Source organism: Tachysurus vachellii, chromosome 9 (genome assembly GCF_030014155.1).
Source record: "Tachysurus vachellii isolate PV-2020 chromosome 9, HZAU_Pvac_v1, whole genome shotgun sequence".
In the NCBI taxonomy this organism is placed as follows: domain Eukaryota; kingdom Metazoa; phylum Chordata; class Actinopteri; order Siluriformes; family Bagridae; genus Tachysurus; species Tachysurus vachellii.
In genome coordinates, this window is record NC_083468.1 from 4,250,937 (window position 1) to 4,272,556 (window position 21,620).

The 21,620-nt window shown below is 39.3% G+C and overlaps 1 protein-coding gene across 1 annotated transcript in view; it reads right to left on the reverse strand.

The window, feature by feature from the left end:
* Positions 1 to 19,916, reverse strand: part of hcn4 (hyperpolarization activated cyclic nucleotide-gated potassium channel 4) — a 97,353-nt gene extending 77,437 nt beyond the window's left edge. Inside the window, exon 1 of the mRNA XM_060878888.1 lies at positions 19,288 to 19,916. Within this exon, the coding sequence (XP_060734871.1) occupies positions 19,288 to 19,901 (614 nt within the window). The 5' untranslated portion in view covers positions 19,902 to 19,916. The remainder of the gene's footprint in view (positions 1 to 19,287) is intronic.
* Between the last annotated feature and the right edge of the window lie 1,704 nt (positions 19,917 to 21,620).

Genomic DNA, 21,620 nt, shown 5'->3' on the forward strand with positions numbered 1-21,620 from the left:
AAATACCTTTACAAATATATTTCAGACTAGAAGGAAACTACTGAAGATATAAAAATTCAGATCCTTGACCTTGCTGTGACTTTTAGCTTGTTTTGTTTGGATCAAATTCCTAATAATAATTCCATATAAATCCTACAAACATTTAACTGACCGTTCATGAATTAGCATGCTAACGAGAATCCTGTAGCATAAAAAATGTCTTTGTATGTAAATATTTCCATTTACCAAAAAACCTTTCCCAAATCTAATTCTGATACTTAACAATTATTACAGAATCGGATTAAATCGGTTCTTTGTTTTTTTCTGCTATCTAACAGACATTAAAACCAATTCTTGCTACTATCAGCCTGACACCGATACTGAGTATGTTATTGTTGTTATCTCTTCTTAGTTCTCAATTCTTTTCTTATTTGTGCATCTACCATCGTAGCCGGTTGTTCAGGTTCCATCTTAACAAGTAATGATAGACATTTCCCATTTATTTCTGGGATTTTTGGATCAGGCACTCTTTTGTCAGAGTTCTTTCCTGGTGAATGACTATATAGTGTGTGAGATCGCTTGGATTTGTTACTCACTTAGAAATCCAGGAGATAAAAGTCACGTAGCATCTGACTGATGCAGCAAAAATAAATCTTACTTAAGGGTATTCTGAGGTTTATCGAAATACCTGCCACGTGTCTTCTGCTGTGGTTCCTTCCAGTCTCCAGATTCATCTTATCTGCTTGGCACTTCTCTAATCTTCTGCTGTGGATGTATTTGGTCCAACATTCATTCATTCATTCATTTTCTACCGCTTTATCCGAACTACCTCGGGTCACGGGGAGCCTGTGCCTATCTCAGGCGTCATCGGGCATCAAGGCAGGATACACCCTGGATGGAGTGCCAAACCATCGCAGGGCACACACACACACTCACGCACTCACACACTACGGACAATTTTTCCAGAGATGCCAATCAACCTACCATGCATGTCTTTGGACCGGGGGAGGAAACCGGAGTACCCGGAGGAAACCCCCGAGGCACGGGGAGAACATGCAAACTCCACACACACAAGTTGGAGGCGGGAATCGAACCCCCAACCCTGGAGGTGTGAGGCAAACGTGCTAACCACTACGCCACCGTGCCCCCCCTTGGTCCAACATGAACACCTTAAAGATTTGCACTTCCCACACATCACCCTTGTTTCAGTAGATAATAGGAGAAGTGGTGGCTCAAGCGTTTAAGGCTTTGGGTTGCTGATTGGAGAAACAGTGCTCAAGCTTCAGAACTGCAACTGTTGGGCCCTTGAGCAAGGCCCTTAACCCTCACTGCTCTGAATCATAGCTGATGCTGTGCTCTGACTCCAACCTCCAAAGTTGGTATATGCGAAGAAATAACTTCACTGTGCTGTAAAGTATATGTGACAAAATAAAATCTTCTATTCTATATAATCTAACCAGAGTATTGCAGATTTGTGTTGCTGCTGTAATAATAAATAATATATTTTACACATCTCTGAACAGATCTGTAATGACTGATGGGTTTCTTTTGAGTCTTGTTCTTCGTCACAACATTTGTTTTTCCTCACTACTGTCACGTTTTGTTCTACGTCCAAATTTCCGTGAAGGTACTTACTACTGAAAGCTCTATGGAAAGACGTGAACATAAGACACCTGTAAAAAAACAAACCTTTTGTAGGTCCACCGTCTGTTTTAAACTACCGTTAAAACCCTTTTACAAATGAAAATGCACTTCTGAATTAGACACAGAAATTGGAAACACAACATATCTCAATGCTAACAACAATCCTAACAGCAACTTTAAGAACATCCACTAACTGCTTCACCAAACAAGTCAATTAGCTTTAATAAAACACTCCATTTAGAGCCTGAGAGTGAACCTAAACATCCTTAAATTCTCATAGAGACTTATGTTTCTGATTGAACAATTTTTTTCTAATTTATTTCCCTTAAATATTTGCTATAAGTGAGGAAATTCTAAGGATCCTGTGTTTGACAAAATTCTTTATATGCATATTTATTTACTCTTTATATACTTTTGTATTTTTTACTTTTATTTTTCACAACGATCATTTATTCCATCTTGTCTAATTTAGTTTAGGGTTAGCGATTGTACATGTCAGAAAAGAAAACTGACAATGTGGTGATGTATACGGCCTTCGAAGCTCATATGGAACTCAAAGATATTAAACTGCTGCCTTATAAGACAACTGACTTATGAGACCGCAAACGTATCCCGCCATCAAGCACCAGTGGTGAGACCAGAGGTGTGACTGACTGATTAGCCCTGGGAATAGAGTGGGATAGGACACAGAAATGTGTTGTGTGGATATGTCTGTATAGGCGTACGTATTTCCGTTGATATGTGTGAGTGCATGTTAATAGGATGTGTATGAGTTTATTCCTTAAGACACACCATCACACCAATACATATGCAGCGACAAAGAACTATCTCGCCGTCTCCGTCAGAGGTGTCATGTCTAAATGACCTGGAGTGAGATCTGCAGCGGATTCCCAGCACGCTGCTCCAGGCCTGGCGAAATGTCACTCTGACAACCTGACATCAGCCTGAAACCCAGGGACCTTGACGAACGCAGCCCAAATGGGGAAAAGGTAGATTTCTCTTCCCATCTGTTTCCCTCTCTATATTTAATTTATAGTCCCATTATAAATGAAACAGACATATCTAATATTTACCAGCAGTCCACAAGGGAACGCTCACACATGTCTGGAAGGTAAAGCACAAGCACACACACATCGTGGGGAGGGGGGGGGGATTCAGCACAAATGCCAAACCAAAACACACACACACACGCATGCACACACACATACACCAGAAAGAGACACTCACTACTGTACACTGAAATGTGTTAAAAAGAAAAAAAAGCAAGTTGGGAATGGAGAAAGGACACAACTGTGTCCTCCTGGACAGATTATAAATTGATATCGCAGAGGACACTGAAAAGGGGGAAGGGCAGGCAACAGAAGCAGAAATACACTATGGATAAAAACATCCTGTGGCATTTCATGCACTCAGAGTAAAGCAGACTTTTCCCATTATATTCCATCACTTTTACTCATAGTTGTTTCTTAATGATTTATGCTTGAATATTATTTTTATTATTATTCGTGAGCCTCATCGATCTAACTGGATACGAAACAAAAGAGAAAGAAAAAAATCCAGCATGAAAAAACCTTTGAATTCTACAAGAGCTTGTAGCCTGCTTTGGGGAAATTTACATATAAGTCTCACTAATGTGAACCTGGTAAAACTGGTGATGAGTCAGTGCAATCTATACGAATGAGGCTTAATCGTTTCGGTTACACAAACAGACGAAGAACGCAATCAAACAAAAAGACCTAATTAAACTAAGCCTAGCCATTTAATTAGGGGAAAATTAATGGGCAACACAAAAAAAGTGGAAGAGTTAGTGTGTGTGTTTATGTGGCAGCCATTTGGGCTCAAATACGAATACTTTTACGATCTTGGAATGAAGATCTAAGTGATCTTAGTGGTTAGCACGTTCGCCTCACACCTCCAGGGTCGGGGTTCGATTCCCACCTCCACCTTGTGTGTGTGAAGCATGTTCTCCCCGTGCCTCGGGGGTTTCCTCCGGGTACTCCGGTTTCCTCCCCCGGTCCAAAGACATGCATGGTAGGTTGATTGGCATCTCTGGAAAATTGTCCGTAGTGTGTGATTGCGTGAGTGAATGAGAGTGTGTGTGTGTGTGCCCTGTGATGGGTTGGCACTCCGTCCAGTGTGTATCCTGCCTTGATGCCCGATGACGCCTGAGATAGGCACAGGCTCCCCGTGACCCGAGGAAGTTCGGATAAGCGGTAGAAGATGAATGAATGATAAAATATAGATAATTTATCAATCTTTGAAAAGTTCTTATGTGAACTAGCTACTTGTAAATATAATCTATATCAAGTATGAAAAAGTAAATAAAATTTTATTTATAAATAACATTTTATGGTTCATTTTTATGGTACTGTTAAAATCGACTAAACCATTTCACCTGAATGGTGTTTCACCTCAATCTGTTTAAGTCTGCTGGTCACGTGATTGATGCTACGATGCTGCATCGTTTGCAGTTGAAGTAATCAGCAGTAAAACCTAGTGGAAATAACCAACATGCTAGACATACTGTAGACTTGCTGCCTAGCTAATTATGTTACTGGTAGCTATGCTAATCTAACCTTACATTAGCGAAGAAAACAGACTGACCTTGCTACACATTGACAGTTATATTAAGACTTTAGTGAAAATTACCTTCAAATCAGGTCAAAGCTTTCTAGTGATGTAATCAAGACACCTTATTTTATATTTACAGCATTTTTCAGACGCTCTTATCTAGAGCGACTTACATTTTTATTTCATACAACTGAGCAATTGATGGTTAAGGGCCTTGCTCAGGTGCCCAGCAGTGGTCGCTTAGTGGACCTGGGATTTAAACTCACAACCTTCTGAGTGGTAGACCAACGCCTTAACAACTAGTCCACCACGTCCAATTACATCGTAAAGTCTTTCTTTACGCCAGCAGGTCAGACTCGTTGTCGAATTTCACCACAAATCTTCAAAACAGATTTTATTTATTGATAAGATTAAACTGAATGTTTAACTGAAATGTCTGGATGTTAAACTGACTCTGTTTGATCGACATATTAAACAAAGAGTTTAGTATTCAAGTCTTCATCAGTGAACAGTTGCTAACTTTTTTTCAGTTGCACTTTTTGACCACATATTGTACAGTTATAGAAATGATGTTATATTCACACTATCCGGTGTCATCCAGATTAGGAAAGGGATCTCTTTTCTTTGCTACCATCAACCCTGGCTGTCCCATTATGGATAAATTAATACATTTATCATTCATGTGCTGAATTTATACTTCTATAAAGCTTAAAAGTGCTACACAACTAAAACTGAATTGAGTTGAGTTGAATTGAATTAAATTTTATACAGCATTCAACTAGGTCATCTGAAGTTCTAAATAAAAAGGAGTAAAGAATTCAATTATTTCTATTTTTATACCACGTTTAACAATTCACATTGTCTCAAAGCAGCTTTACATAAATATAGAAACAGCATACAATTTTTAAAGGTTAAAGTTACTATATATTAGGGATGAGCGAGTACAGCATTATCTGTATCTGTATCCGTATCTGTTAACCATATGAATTATCTGTATCTGTATCCGTACTCGGTGTGGGTGGGGCCTAACCCGGACGTAGGCGGGGCTTGTCTTGAAATGGGCGGGGATTTAACCGGTAATAATTCATTTGTAATATTTATAACACTAGCTTACTACCTTTATGTTTTTATGAAATACAGCAAAAACGTGTCAGACACACAGTGTCTGGTTACTGGTTAGAGACAGCTGAAGGTTTAAAAAAGAAAAAATCTCCGACAGGCAGAGACGCAATGCGAGTCGCATTCTACCAAGCAAGCACCACGTCTGAACGAACCCACGTTTACCAGAACTCTACTGGTTAGTAAGTACGTATTGTTAACGTTACAACCCGAAGTAAAAAGCTGAAGAAACCCTAAACGTTAACGGAAAAGACCTGTGAACCCGTGTGACTGAGGGAGAGACAGAGAGCTGTTCTGTGTGTGACTGTGAGTGAGCAGAGCAAGACACAGCAACACAATACATCTGTATGTGTGTAGGGGAGGGGCGCTGTGACTAGCCTATCACTGTAGGGGAGGGGCGCTGTGACTAGCCTATCACTGTAGGGGAGGGGCGCTGTGACTAGCCTATCACTGTAGGGGAGGGGCGCTGTGACTAGCCTATCACTGTAGGGGCGGGGCGCTGTGACTAGCCTATCACTGTAGGGGAGGGGCGCTGTGACTAGCCTATCACTGTAGGGGAGGGGCGCTGTGACTAGCCTATCACTGTAGGGGAGGGGCGCTGTGACTAGCCTATCACTGTAGGGGAGGGGCGCTGTGACTAGCCTATCACAGAACGCTGACACAATCAGCTACCCAATGATGATTTTCATTCAATCCGAGCACAGATATTGACTCGTATTACTCGTATAATACTCGTACTCGGCAGAAGTGCTTTATCCGTACCGGATACTCGTTTCAGCCGAGTATCCGGCTCGTCTCTACTATATATCTCTAACATCTATCCCTAACGATCAAGACTGAGGTGAAGGTGGTAAGGAAAAAACTCCCTGAGATGATATGAGGAAGAAACCTTGAGAGGAACCACAATCAGGAGAGAACTTCATCCTCATTTGAGTGACACTGGACAGGAAATAATGTCAATGTAAATAATGTTCTTTCTACAACAGTTTTATAGTTGAGTGGAATTAAGAATTTTATACCTACAGCGTTTCAACTGAACTTGAATAACCACACACTGGATGTCTAATATGTCTTTATAATATGATACGATATTTTATTTCAATTAAATTTTCCCCCTTGAACTATTACTTCACCTCAACAACATCACCACACTACACCATGTGACATCATACACCCTCCATCTGGCTCATGAGAATTCCCAACTGCAGCATCTGTGTGGCAAACACACATCAATGTGTCCTCTCTCTCTCTCTCTCTCTCTCTCTCTCTCTCCTATCCGCATAAGTGTGCCTAGGTCTATCTATGCTGCATTATGTCTATCCCTCTATTACCCTATCCCTCCATCATGTACTCTCTTTCTCTTCATCCCTCCATCAACTCCTTATCTCTGTTCCATTAAATAAATTGAGTTGTAATAATCTTCTCTGATGTGGGTCCCTGATACTGGTGGATGGACACAGCAGTATTTTTTTTTTTCTTTTTTTTTTTATTACCCCACTTTCAGCCCATCCTGGATGCTCTATAATCCTGTGCACTCCCTTCAGAAGATTACAATATAAAAAAATATAAAAAGGAGCAACGAGAAAGAGAGAATGAATTGCTCTGTGGAAGTGCTCCAGGCCGCCGCAGTTTTATTTTTATTTTAATAATTTACTTTAAGGAATATGCAGTGCAGTAAATGTACAGTAATATTTCCATATAACAATATTTGCCTAACACTTTTTAAAGTTATGATGATATCATTATTGCTAGTTACTATAATGCCATAACATTACTACAAAAATGTTGTATATTATGTTTTATTATTAGTATAATAATAAATACTTATTAGTATTAGTATAATATATCATATTAGTTCTTATATGAATTATAGAGAATTGTCCGAGCATTCTCTAAAAACAGATACACTCTGATAGGTTTTATCAGGGAACCTAGAAGTGTTTACCAAAAAATCCTTCATAACTATTCAAGATCATAAAACCAGGCTTTAACTCAGGAGCACAAAATCTGCCCTAAAATGCTTTCTACATAATCAGCCTCCTTCTATATCATCGTATTAAAACGTGTGTCACTAATATTAATGTGCATCATAAGTTTCTTTTACAGATAAAAAGCTTTCTCAGGAGTTCTTCTAATGTTTAATAGTTCTTGCTTTTATACAAAAGCAATAAGATGTTATAATCAGCATTCCCTAATCATGGACCTCATTCAACTCAAGAGAACAAATACGACCCAAACAGGCTGCATACCTTATATACAGTATACTGAGATTATTGTCATGATGGTTTGGACAATTCCCTTTGGTTTGTTTACTGTATGTCTTGTACCATGTGCTTTGTTTATGTTTTGTGTCCTCACGTGTTCTTGCCCTGCCAGATCTTAGCCCGTTCCTGCCTCTGTACACCAGGGCCTGTATTCATGAACATTCTTAGTGCAAAGACTTGCTCCTAGCATTTCCACTAAAAATTAAAGTGAAGATCCTAATAAAGATAAAAGTTATTCACAAAGCATCTTAACACGCAAACGAGTATAAGGAGGACTTTGAAGAGGGCTAAGAGTTTCTTTAGCAGAGGAGAAAATGGCTGAAAGGTGAAGTAATGTGTTGTATACAATATTTATTAATGATAGTGAGTTAATATAATGATAGAGATTACATCATGTAGGGATTATTTTTGTGACCAATCAGATTATAATATTACAGGGATATATATATATATATATATGTTCTGCCGCTCTGTCATTTATAAATACTCTAACATCTCCGAAACAGAGCTGAAATGCCATAGCGTCAGAAATGTAATAATTTGTGTCTATGACATTTATGCTCTGTGTCAGAGATGTTTACATTTACATTTACATTACATTTATAACATACAGATGTTAGCGCATCTCATATATGTCCGGTCACAAATGAAATCCCCACATGATATAGTCTCAAATATCTTAACATAGAGACAAAGTGAACCTTTATAACAGACCAGATCACATCACAGTCTTCAAAAGAATATGTTATACCTAGTAACAGGGTTAAGCCCCGCCTCCTCTCTAAGATAAATGTTGTTGTATTTTCCTTGCTCAAAGTTGCTCTGAGATTGGTCCTGAATCACTCTTGAGATAAGATTCATACTGTAGTTAGGTATGTTTAAGATAAATTAGGAGCTCTCCCAGATCACTAATTACTCTCCCTATTTATACCCGTCGTCCCGTGTTTGTTTATTTGCTGAATCCTTGTTGTTGAGCGACGTTTATTACCTTTTGTTCTCCATTTAATTTTTTTTGGTTTTTATCTCATGTTTCTCAGGTTCTTATTAGAACGGAAACATCGTTGTAAAGTTCTAATGATGCAGGATTATGTGTTTGCAGCTTCGATTATGTGTTATGGGATTTTAGGAATAGCTAATAAGAGTCTAAAGAGTATAGAGAGTAATTTAACTGGGGGAAAAAACACTTTAGGTCAGAGTTAAAAAAAAGAGCAAAGACTAGAACTACTGTATGAGCATAATCCAAGTATTTTAATATTATTTAAATATATTTAATTTGTTTGTAATGTGTACAATACTCTTTGTCTTTTTATTTCAATCCTGAATTATTTCTGAATTTCCTTTACATTCAATAAAGAAAATCAAATAATTATATTCATTTTGTATATTTATGTGAGTTGTGTTTTTATAACCAGTGTGTAATAAAAAAGACAAATAAATGTAGAAACATTACAGACCTCTGACTTTGCTGTATGGGAAGCTGGAGGTCCACCGATCCTACATTAGAGAATCTCTGGTCTAAATATTTTTTGTATTTTGTAACTTTAAATCCTATTAAATGGAACTTTTTTTCAGAATAATTCGCTATTTTCTGTGTTATTCAGGTACAAGGTTGCTTTCTTGTTTTTTTTTTTCTTCATTTTTCTGCTTTATGAAACCAAGTTCAGCAAAGGTGAGGCTAGTTTTTACTTTTTTTTATAAATCTAAATTGAATTTTTTTTAAAGGGTTTTAAAACACAAAGAATGTACAATTTCTGTGTAGATAACGGTGCATTTGTTTCAAAAAAAATTATTGGCATGAATGTTAAACAACAGTCAGCGATAGTGTGGAATTAGAGATATATCTAGGGAGGAATATTTGCTTTTCTTTGTTTTCTCATCTCAATTTTTGGACACTTCAGCCATCAGTATGAGGGCAGGTTCGGCAGACCCAAACAAATCAATAGAGTAATGCAGCCAACAATCAACCGTAATCAAACCCCGGTGAGAGGATCAGGAACTGCCATTTGAACTACAGTCAAGTGTTTGTGTGTGTGTGTGTGTGTGTGTGTGTGTGTTTGTGTAGACACTACCTCAGAAAGCTACAAGATCCGAGGGCTGTCACACAGAAACGTAATTCACTTGCTAAGAATAACATGAAGAAAATCACAAGATTTCAAGAGATCAGTGTTCTTCATGAGATAATAGACCATAAACAACTGTGTCAGTGTTGTGGATTTCTCCTCTCTAACACAATGTGATTGTGTACACGAAGGACGTGATGATGATCTGTTGATTATAATTATGGGTGTTAGATTGAGAACGCAGGAACCTCTGAATCACAAGTCGAGAGTAACTCGTACAGAAGATCAGTATGATGAAATTTAGAAAAGAGTCAGTGATGCAAGGCTATTATATAGGGTAGGACCAGTGATGCTATATAGCAGTGTTCTATTTTTCACACTCTGACTGAAAACCACAGTGAGTTTATAGGAAATTATTAATCCTTGCTATAGTGAAACAGTTACATTGAGTTAACGCTACTGTAGATAGCGACAAAATGTTTCCTGATAAAAGATCTAATTGAGCGACAACAGCAAGAGACAAAGGGACAGAAAGACAAGTGACTCGAGAGCTGAGATTTTCTCCGATTTATGCAAATTAGCTATGATGAAATTTAAATGATTCGCTTGAATGATTTTTTTGCGCCAGTATAACGGAATATGTATCGCTGGATTGCAGCCAGAAACATAGAACAACTTTAATATATACTGTACATTTTATATAACGAATATAGCATTTATCAGTAAACTAAATTTGTTTGTTTGTTTGTTCCCAGGAGAGCCCAGAGCATCAGGAGCATCATGTTTTATCATTCAACTTTTATTTCCAGATGAAATACTCAAAAACCTGAAACTTCTATGGGAATCTGGTGGTTTTTTTTATTTTTTTGTAATTTATTTATTTATTTATTTATTTTTTTTTTTTTTTTTACGGTTGCAGATTTTATTCCCTGCAGTTTGTCTGATGCTGAAATATTTGTACTTTTCTTCTATGACACCAATTCACGGCTTTATTTATAGTATTCGTCTCTGAACTGGGCGCTACACAGGTATACAGTGAATATCTTTGCATAGCGAAATACAAAATGCAAGGTTCTCTCTCTCTCTCCTTCTAATACACAAAGAATACATATATACACCTGTTATACATGTTAATACATTCTATATTCTAAATCTGTTCTACTTGCTTTAACGTATTCACCTGGAGTTAACAAAAGAGTGGAAAAATAAACCTTGGGAGAAATAACTACTTTCTTTTTGCTTTCCTGTTTTTTCTTTCTTTCTTTTCCTTTTTTTTTTTAAATGCATAGCAGATCTTTTGGGAGAGATCTGGTTATGGGAGATGAATAAAAGCCTGGTATAAAAAGAGCAGTTTCAGAGAGAGAGGGAGAGAGAGAGAGAGAAAGAGAGAGAGAGAGAGAGAGAGAGCGAGCGAGAGAGAATGAATGAAGTGAGTAAAGAAGATTCAGCCAGTAACATCAGATTTGATTGGCAGACAAAGGAGGCTGTGCAACCCATCTCTATGGTCAGACTTTGTGATTTCTTGAGTGAAAGAAAATCCTGAATGCTGCTTTTACTAAAAGCTCTAATGTCAAACCCAAGATTGAGAAATGAAATGAACTGCAGGAAGTGCACGAAAGCTAATAAATGCTGTATGTGAGTCGCAAAACTAGTATATAATTGTTCATTTCTTCAGCACCAGTTTTATGTTCTCTTTGCTCAGGTGACGTTTATGATTTCTGCACACATTTTAGATAAGGTTTGTTTACCTTTCTTGCCACCATTTTATTTCAAGTCAATGAAATAATATTCAAGTACATTTTCAGATTAGCTTGTCACTAAATTCCAGGGGTTTCGTTACCACGGCGTAAAGTGGGAGTGTTTCTGGAGGTCTTGGAAAAACGCCCTCTTTCAAAACAAAAGAGCAAACCTACGATGGATAATGAAGGACAAAACAGTCATACAGGTAGATTTTATATTTTATATCTATTATGCTTTATTATCTTACAGTTAAACTATTTTTGAAAACAAATAAACAAACAAAAACTACGGTTATGGTTAGGGTTAGATTATCAAATAGGCCACGCCTGCCCGATGACGCAATATCTGTTACGCTGTTCTGAAATCCCTGGGAATAAGTGCATCCCTGTCAGGGTCAGGCTTCGACAATTCCTTTGCAAAACATTACGGGGCCTTCCGGCAGTGTGTGTGTGTCTTGTGCCGTGTTACGATCTGTGCTCACGTGTGTCTGCTCTGCCCTAGCCTCTATTCCTTCCCACCTCTGAATACCTGTCCCTTATCAGTCTTTAATTGTTCCCCCTATATATCCCTGCAGCATTGCGTCTTCCAGGGTGGAATCCTTCTCTTCAAGTGTTTTCTTGGTTTCTGTTCGGTGCCTCCAGTTGTAGTTTTTGACATTTCTTGCTTAGTGTTACAGAGTTTTTGCTTAGTGTTACAGAGTGTCTCCTGTCCTTGTGAACGTGTTATTTTTTGTTAATAAATCGTGTACATTGGCTATCTCTGCACTTGGGTCTGGAATTTTAACCTGTTAGAGGCATCCCCTCGCTGACATAGTCATCCCCTCGCTGACATTCATAAAGAGTTTTGTTTTACGTTTTCGGTACATGACGGGGAGCGTGAAATGGAACCAAGCCAAATTTTAAAAAAAAATAATTTGCTTTGATTTGGACTCAGGAAAAGGTCCATGTCCTTGACAAGGATGACTCTGTGAGAATCCCGAGGCATATAGAGATCTACCAGTTCTAGTTGGACTCTGCTATACTATTGTGGAGATGTGAACTCCATGTGGTCTTTTACATCAATACAACATTTGTTTGACTGTATATTTATAATCGCACCCTGCAGTGTCACCCATATGAGTCTGGTTCCTCTTAAGGTTTGTTCCTTTTTTTTTTCCTTGCCACTGATGGTTTTTCCTTGCCACTGATGCCTGAGTCACCTCAGACTTGCTCAATGGGGATAAATAAATACATACACATTGTGAACTAAATATATCTAATATTAATCTTGAATTTTTTACTCTAATAAACTTTGACAATATCTATTGTAAAAAGTACAAATAAACCTGAATTGAATTGAACTGTAGTGGGGGGGGCACCGTGGCTTAGTGGTTAGCACGTTCGCCTATGGGTTGGCACTCCGTACAGGGTGTATCCTGCCTTGATGCCCAATGACGCCTGAGATAGGCACAGGCTCCCCGTGACTCGAGGTAGTTCGGATAAGCGGTAGAAAATGAATGAATGAATGAATGAACTGTAGTGGTTACAAATTTTCACCCCACATTTATTGGGTATTTTAATAAACTGATTCTTTGACTGAGGCATATTAATAAAAGGAAAACACCAAAATAGGCAGGATTAACCTAATTTCACATACATTTGATTTCTAAGAGATTGTGAGACTTCATTTAAGTAGTTCAGTGCACATTAAGTCTCAAGCTACAATAGCCAGGTTTTGTCTTTTTCTTAACCATTCTAACTATAAATCACTGTCCATACCACTGAGTTAGTAGTAAATGATTATTAGGCTAAGTGAACAATAAGGTTCTCATGTACCTTTAAATCATTTGTTTCTCGAGTACCTAGGAGCTAGAAGTGAAGAAATATTATGCTAGGGTAATCAATTTAGCTACAGTTTAGCCTCGAGGACTACTGTTGTAATGATGCTAACAAGCTAGGTCTCAATTCTATCCCAAGGGAAATCAGAAAGTGAAGTACTTAAAACTAATACAGCCTATTCTCTACTCATAGACAAGACAAGACCAGACTAGATAAGATAAAACAAGACAGGACAAGACAAGACAAATTTGCTAACAAGCTAAATTCCTCAGCTAACCACAGTAAGGTGAGATGAAACTGGCATGAATTTATTTTGAAGTGAGAATATAAATGCTTTGCAAACAGATGGCTGTGATAATGATTAAGACTCATAAAACTCTTTACAACAACCATTTACAATGATCAGTAAATTCCTGTTCCTTTCACAAGCGACTAATCATCTGTATCTGTGGTAATATTTTGTACATTTTTGTCATCGTGACACTTTCGGTTTAAAAGGTGAAAATTCAAAAATTGTGTGCCATCACGTGACAACAGATTTTTCATTCCTGACTATCCAGCTTCTCCCAAAAGCTATTTCATTACACAAACAAAGCCATTTTAAAGCACTGTACTGGAATGACATGGCTGCTTTCATTAACCATCTATCCATCTTCATCCATCCATCCATTCAGATCCAGAGCCTATCCTAAAAACACTAGCGATGAGGCAGGAATTGGCTACACACTGTGTATGTAAGGGCTGAGGCAGGGTATCTAACACACACACTTATTCACACCAATTTCAAGTAGCAATTCTACATATATCAACCTCTGAATCCTGTATTTGTGGGACTGAAACAATACCTGCAGCATCATCGCTTGATTTAATCCAATATAAACCTCCAACACCAGAGCAAGATGCCCAGATGAAATGCCCATTTAATCTACAATTTAAGAATCAAAGACTACTTCAGTGCATGATTAAATACAGCAGGGGCAGGGTTCTAAGAAAGCGGGTCTTGAACCCAACTGAAGTATTTTATGGTAGTTCTAAATGTTTATTTGTTGGAGTTCATATCCATGTCATATATATATAAATCAACCATAATATGAAAACATTGATTATTTTGTGTTATAGTGGCACCTTACAAGGGGTAGAATACATTAGGCAGCAAATGTACAGTCAGTTTACAAAGTTGATGTGTTGAATCAGAAAAATGGGCAAACGTAAAGATCTGTGTGACTTTGACAACAGACAAATGATGTCATGGATAGACGACTGAGTGGTCAGAGCATCTCCAAAACAGCAGGTCATGAGGGTGTTTCTGGTATGCAGTAGTTAGTACCTATTAAACGTGGTTCAAGGAAGGACAACCAGTGGACAAGTGACAGGGATGTGGGTGCCCAAAGCTCACTGATTACATTAGTTGCAAATTATAGCCGGTGGTGCGTGGGAAAGAGATGGCACCTGGGGAAAAGATGGATTCAGGAAGCACTATAAGAACTCTGGGTGATGTACTGTTGGAAAACACTAGGTCCTGGCACTCATGTGGATGTTACTTCGACATGTGCCACCTACCTAAACAGTGTTACAGACCAAGTACATGTACATGTTCATGTCTCCCTGCCACACTGCAAAAAATGTCCAGGAATGATTTGAAGAGGGGCACGGTGGCTTAGTGGTTAGCACGTTCGCCTCACACCTCCAGGGTTGGGGGTTTGATTCCCGCCTCCGCCTTGTGTGTGTGGAGTTTACAAGTTCTCCCCGTGCCTCAGGGGTTTCCTCCAGGTACTCCGGTTTCCTCCCCTGGTCCAAAGACATGTACAGTATGGTAGGTTGATTGGCATCTCTACGGATTGGCAAAAATTTTCCGTAGTGTGTGATTGCGTGAGTGAAAGAGAGTGTGTGTGTGTGCCCTGCGATGGGTTGGCACTCCGTCCAGGGTGTATCCTGCCTTGATGCCCAATGACGCCTGAGATAGGCACAGGCTCCCTGTGACCCGAGAGTTCGGATAAACGGTAGAAAATGAATGAATGAATGATTTGAGGAACATGACAAAGGCCAGAGTGTTGACGTGAGCCTCCAAATTTCAAATCCTTAGCTTCCCTTGGACTTAAAGTATTTCAACTCGTTGCCAGATACCACAGCACACCTTTGAAGGCTATCAAGGGGCTACACAATATTAGGCAGGTGGTTTTAATGTTCTGGCTGACAAATTATTGGCTACCTGCTGCTATGGTTAGAACTAAGTAGCTACTAACTGCCAAGCTACTAACCAGCAACGATTGCTTACTGGATGCAGGTCTGCTTTTATGAGGTAAGATGCCATTCCTCTTATTACAACAACTTTATTTAAATTATTTCCAAAATAAATGTAATGAAATTTTGAATACCACAACCACTTCTATTCCCAATAAACCTGCATGAGCCCATCAATCTTATCAGTTCAATTGTACAGATCACGCTGTTATAATTATATTTCCTCATCTCCACCAAAATGAATTCTTGGCCACACTACTGAATTACAGTAGCAGCATTAGATATGGAATATGTGAGAAATGTTGTCCAGGGACCTTGTTGAAAAGAAATTAAATATGAGTATTACATTGCAGCCAAATACCGTTGAGATCTTTTATGTTATGAACGTAATGACACCCCTGATGGAGTTGATTTCCGCTCGCATTCACTGATCTGCAAATGAACAGCATTTGACTAGAGTGCTGGAAACAAGCCTATAGATTGGATTATGATGCCATGTGTAATCCCTCTTTTACACCAGAAATGCCCTGCTCTCAAATATATATTAAACAGTGGTTGACATGGGACAATATTGCTGCATCCCATCAGTCTTTCATCTCAGAGGATGTTTATTCGCACCTGCAAAAATTGTGTTGGAATGAGATGAACTGCATTTAACGCATGACACCTGCTTTTACTGGTATTTAGTCTTCTAATAAAACCTGTCAGTTATTGTGCACACAAACTTCTACTCCAATTCCACCAATGTGCAACTGTTGGAATTTTATATACCATGGACGTGTGATCATAGAAACCTTCTGATAAATATCTATAAAGTAATCCCTTCTGCATACAGTATGTCCTGGACCATATTCATTGCAGATTCACTAAGTTCACGTTTCCCAGTTCAAGTGAGAATGTTTGGGAATGGACGTATTAAAGGCCAGAACATTTAGCATCAACAACCTCATCATGCACATCCAAAATGTTCCCGGAGGTACATTCCACAAACCCAATTACTCTTATTACCAGCTCATATGAAGTGCCAGTGTGTACTATTCATGCGGCGCAGCTCATTAGAGCAGCATTGTGGCTGAGAAAACACTCCTCGCTTCGCTGATCACAGATTCTGCAGCTTCATGACCCATGCCTCAACTAAATGACTAAATTACAGTGATGCAGTTAATTTGACACACACGGACAGGGTGAGAGGCGAAGATTTTAATTGCAGCTTTTCTAATGACTGAATCAATGAGTGTTAGATCCAAGTAAAAGAGCTGACTTTCATGTACATCCACACTAACCGCAAATCCAAACAGGCATCTTAAAGATGAAAGCTGATTTTTGTGTGAAAGTAATGATGTCCCATTCACATGCCCTAACATGACAGACGGAGGAAATGAAAATTGCTGCACTGCACAGTTGTACAGATAATGTGTAACAGGGCAATGCTGTTGTTGAATGTTCTGATGTCATATTATATGTTTACACAGTGTCACTCCTTCTAGTTTTATTATTTGGTAGATTATTTACTCCATCATACATTCATCTTCTACCACTTATCTGAACTATCTCGGGTCACGGGGAGCCTTTGCCTATCTCAGGCGTCATTGGGCATCAAGGCAGGATACACCCTGGACAGAGTGCCAACCCATCGCAGGGCACATACACACACTCTCATTCACTCACACAATCACACACTACGGACAATTTTCCAGAGATGCCAATCAACCTACCATGCATGTCTTTGGACCGGGGGAGGAAACCGGAGTACCCGGAGGAAACCCCCGAGGCACAAGGAGAACATGAAAACTCCACACACACAAGGTGGAGGCGGGAATCAAACCCCGACCCTGGAGGTGTGAGGCGAACGTGCTAACCACTAAGCCACCGTGCCCCTCCATCATACATTTTTCCCAAAAATGCCTTTAAAGAAAAAACTAAAAGTAATCTAAACTAAAAGCACACATCGGCCAAAGTGTCAAAAGTATAAACAATACAACAGGATAGGCAAGTGCACAACTGTAAGTTTTGGTAGATTAAAAACTTTCTGCGTATGATGTTTGTTATTCAGTGGAAACACGGTATCCAGACTATCCAGACAGTGTGCGAGTGTGTGTATGCGTTACCTCATTATTATCCCATCAAACAGGCCTCATAATACAATACATTTCTCAACACTAATAGTTTCATTGTTAAACTGTTGACAGTTCTTTAATTTTGGCCGTCACTTCTTATATCATGACCATCCTTAACTGATTCATTGTCCTTCTTGTTTCCTCATGTACTGGATGCATTTTTGATGATGCTGCATTGTCCTTTCCTGCCATTTTACAGCTCCCATAGTCTGACCTTGTTATATGAGGTGGTAATTACTGAGGAGGAATATGTACGAGAAAGGAGAAGACTAATCCGTAATAAATCCTGGACATTGTGTGAATTGTCTAAAAGACACCATCAGTGACTGTTATTTAAGGAGCTCCTGAGAACAATTCAAAGTCAACCCAAAATCACTTGATGCCATATTCACAATTTAAGACTAATCAGGTAAGATCTGTCCTGAAACCTGATGCCAATAAGACTTAGAAATAACTCTCAAGCTTATAGCTTGTCCACACGCTATTTATATAGTGAATATCTTCTTAAAAGACAAATAACTTCATAAATCTACATATCCACAGAACCTGCAAATGTTTAACTCCTTTAATTCACTGTTTGATAATATTTTGCAAAAGGATTAGATATACAATAAATGTTCATATCCTATCGAACTGTATGTAACAACAATATGGTCCTATAAATCACACGACCAGATACGATCATGTTTATTTTTACAGTAATAATTTCCCCCGCACACCTACATCCAAGCATCTGTCCACTGTCATATAGTATGGAGTCAATGTCATCCTCAAGGACACAACTTCATTATTAAATAGTGAGAGTGAGCAGATGCGATGTAAAGCTTAACTGCTAATGTCACCTTTAACGTCTTAACGTCTAGGAAAGACTTCGCTAACTAGATAAGCTGTTTTATAATAAAGATATTATCAACATCACATTTAGAAAAGGTGAGAAAAAATTATATACTTTATTATTAAGTTCTCTTAGCACAAATTAGAAATGCTCCCTACTGGGACATGTTCTCTGCCTGAACTACACTGAGCAAATGGAAAACATAATTGACTTCCAAACACAGTGTGGCGCCTCGTTCGTCACTGTATAGTTTAGGTGAAAAAAAAAAGAATTATCCTCATTATCTGTAAATGATCTGTAATCTTTACTCTGTACAACTAGGCTTGTCAAGTAACTGACGTTTGCTTCCTTACGATGGGTTAATCACTCTCTCGTGCCAACTCTCATCACATAGGCCTGTTTATCCTCACTCTCAAGGGCAACAGGACTAGTTTGTATTTTAGATAGAGAAAAAATATTTGTAAAGAAACATCATAATTAAGGTAAATGACATAAAAGAACCACGATTGCAAATTTAAGAGTAAGTTTACAATGAACTTAAAGGAACAATAATGTACATGTAGAGTAGTCTACTTTTTTACCAGACAGAGCTGTGACAGTACTGTATTTATGTAGCCTTTACACTTTTAGCAACTGTTCCAGGTTTATAAATGGTACTAGTGGAAACCTTTTCTGAAAGGCATGCCTTCGTGTTTAAAGTTGCACATACTATCTTTTTTTCCAGAGGAACATAATGAAGGACCTTTTAGAAAGCACATTTGACCTTGTATGTTAAAACTTATATAAATTAATTATTTATAAATGGTCAATTATATATACCTCATTTTAATGCTTCACAACTTCAGCTATATTCCATTTATTTATTTATTTACTTACTTACTTATTTGTGTGTTATTTTACCTGAAATCACTGTAGGGGTGTATAATCCAAAATCCTGCCGATTTTACGCGCTCCTGTTCGCGCTCCACCGCCTTCTCGCTCCCGAACATCCTCAGGGAGAACTTGTTAACACCGGGTTGCAGCATGGCACCAAACTGCCTGTGCATGAAACCCGCCTGGTAGAACCTCTCATCGTCGGCCAGAACATGCTCAATGCCGCCGTCTAGCTTGGCAAACCCTGGATACCTTTCTGGAGTGCCGCGCGCTCCCGGTTCCACACCTCCACCAGCAGTGCTACCATCTCCACTGCCTCCACCTCCTCCTCTCGCTCCGGGCGGACTCTCCTCGCTCGGGCTTGGATCTGCCTCGACGATCAGACGCTTCTCTTCGGCTGAGTCCGATTCGTGGCTGTGGCGGCCGGCGAGCGAGGACAAACTGCCTCGAAACCTCCTGCAGTCGCCGTTTGAGTTGCTTTTCGCGCCCCGGGCCGCCTCCGGGTCTGCAAGCGCCGCCGCCGCCGATGCCACGGACGCCCCGTCTGCGTTTCTGCTGCTCTCAGCGGCGCCCGGAGACGGCAACGGCTTCATCCTGATGCTCCTCCGGCGCGCGTCCCGGTCTCCGTCTTCGTCGCACATGGTCGAAGCGTTCCGGCCGACGTGCTGTGGCAAACTGTAAAGCCTTTTGCGCATGGAAGGATGCAACCTGTGCACAGTGGCATTGGCTATCAGGTCAATGACAGAATAGGTTCACATTGTTTACAGATTTTCTACTAATTCTCTATATACTTGCTCTGTATATTTGTTTAAGTCTATTCTAGTTTATCCACACTTGGTCTATAACGTGAGCTCCTGTGCATGCATATGCAGGAAGATCATCTCGGACGTTACCTGTCTGCTCAGATGATCTGCGCGCTCCCGTTCAGTCGGGACATGCCCACTCCAGCTGCAAGGCACTGAGCTTCTCTATTCCGTTAAGACCATAGAAAAGTCATAGGTTAAAAAAAAAGAAAGAAAAAGAAACCCGTAATAAAATGAACAAGAACAAAGCAGCTTTGGGGATCCCTCACCATGCACTCCCCGGGATGATGGAGAGGAGACGCGCGGAGGTCATGGACGGTAGTGAGGCATCAAGCCTCCAGATCCCCCTATCGGCTGTCAATAATCAACAAGGCAAGGCGAGGCGCTCGCGCAGCCAAGAGCACCGCTGACATCACCACCGACCGCCGAGCTGAGAGGCTCGAACCGAGCTCATGAATATTCATGAGGATGCTAATCTATCAGGTTGCCATAGGAGCGATGGAGGCAAACAAGCCCCGCCCATCCCCGTAAGGTCTAAACCGGGTTGCTTGATCGATTAAAACCTTTGTCCTCGTTGTGTGTCGGATTAGCGTGGCCAGATCGCGTTAAAACCCTCAGAATGATCTTTTTTGTCAGGGTTAATTGTCTGCCAACATCACAGACATAGATCAGCTTCCTCAGAGAAAAGTGTACTTACAAGTGATGATTTGCATTTACATCAATTAAGAGAAAACAACTGACCCAATTATCGTTAACCATTTTGTCCCAGCAAAGAAATGATTAATTATGTTTTTGAGCTGACTATATATTCTCCATCCTATTGCTGTATAATGAAATATAATCTTATCGCATAAATCTGTGGTTCTAAAATGAGGGTCTCGATGGCTATTTTATGTTTGTATTGTTGTTGGATCCCCATAGTGGGTTTGGTCGTGTTAGAGATAACTACCGTATACTACGGTAGGGGATTTGGTAGCCTAGTGGTTAAGGTGTTGGACTATTGACCAGAAGGGAATGAGTTCAAATCCCAGGTCTACCAAGCTGCCACTGCTGGGCCCCTGAGCAAGGCCCTTAACCCTCAGTTGCTCAGTTGTATAAATTGTAAGTCACTCTGGATAAGGGTGTCTCCTAAATGCCATAAATGTAAATACTTTAATCTGTTGTTATATTTGCTGTAGGTAATCGCTCTGAAGCTTTTGAAGCTATAAGTCACATTGAATGGAGTTGGACATGTTTGATAAATCTAAAAAAAAAAATCCTGTTTATTCGATTCAAAATGGATTCTGTTAGTGGAAAGTTCAGGAATGAAAAGAAAATAATAAAAAGATTAGATATAAATATTTAAAAAAATCTATGAACAGGGATGTTTTTTTTTTTTTACATTTCTGTTTATAACTCAGAGATCGATTTAAGCTGGAGTATTTCAGCAGCATCACACGCCTGAAGAAAATGTGCAAAGCAAATACCTGCCTGAAACAACTGAATTAAACATTGTGTTTGTGTGTGTGTATGTATGTGTGTGTATGTGTGTGTATGTATGTATGTATGTGTGTGTGT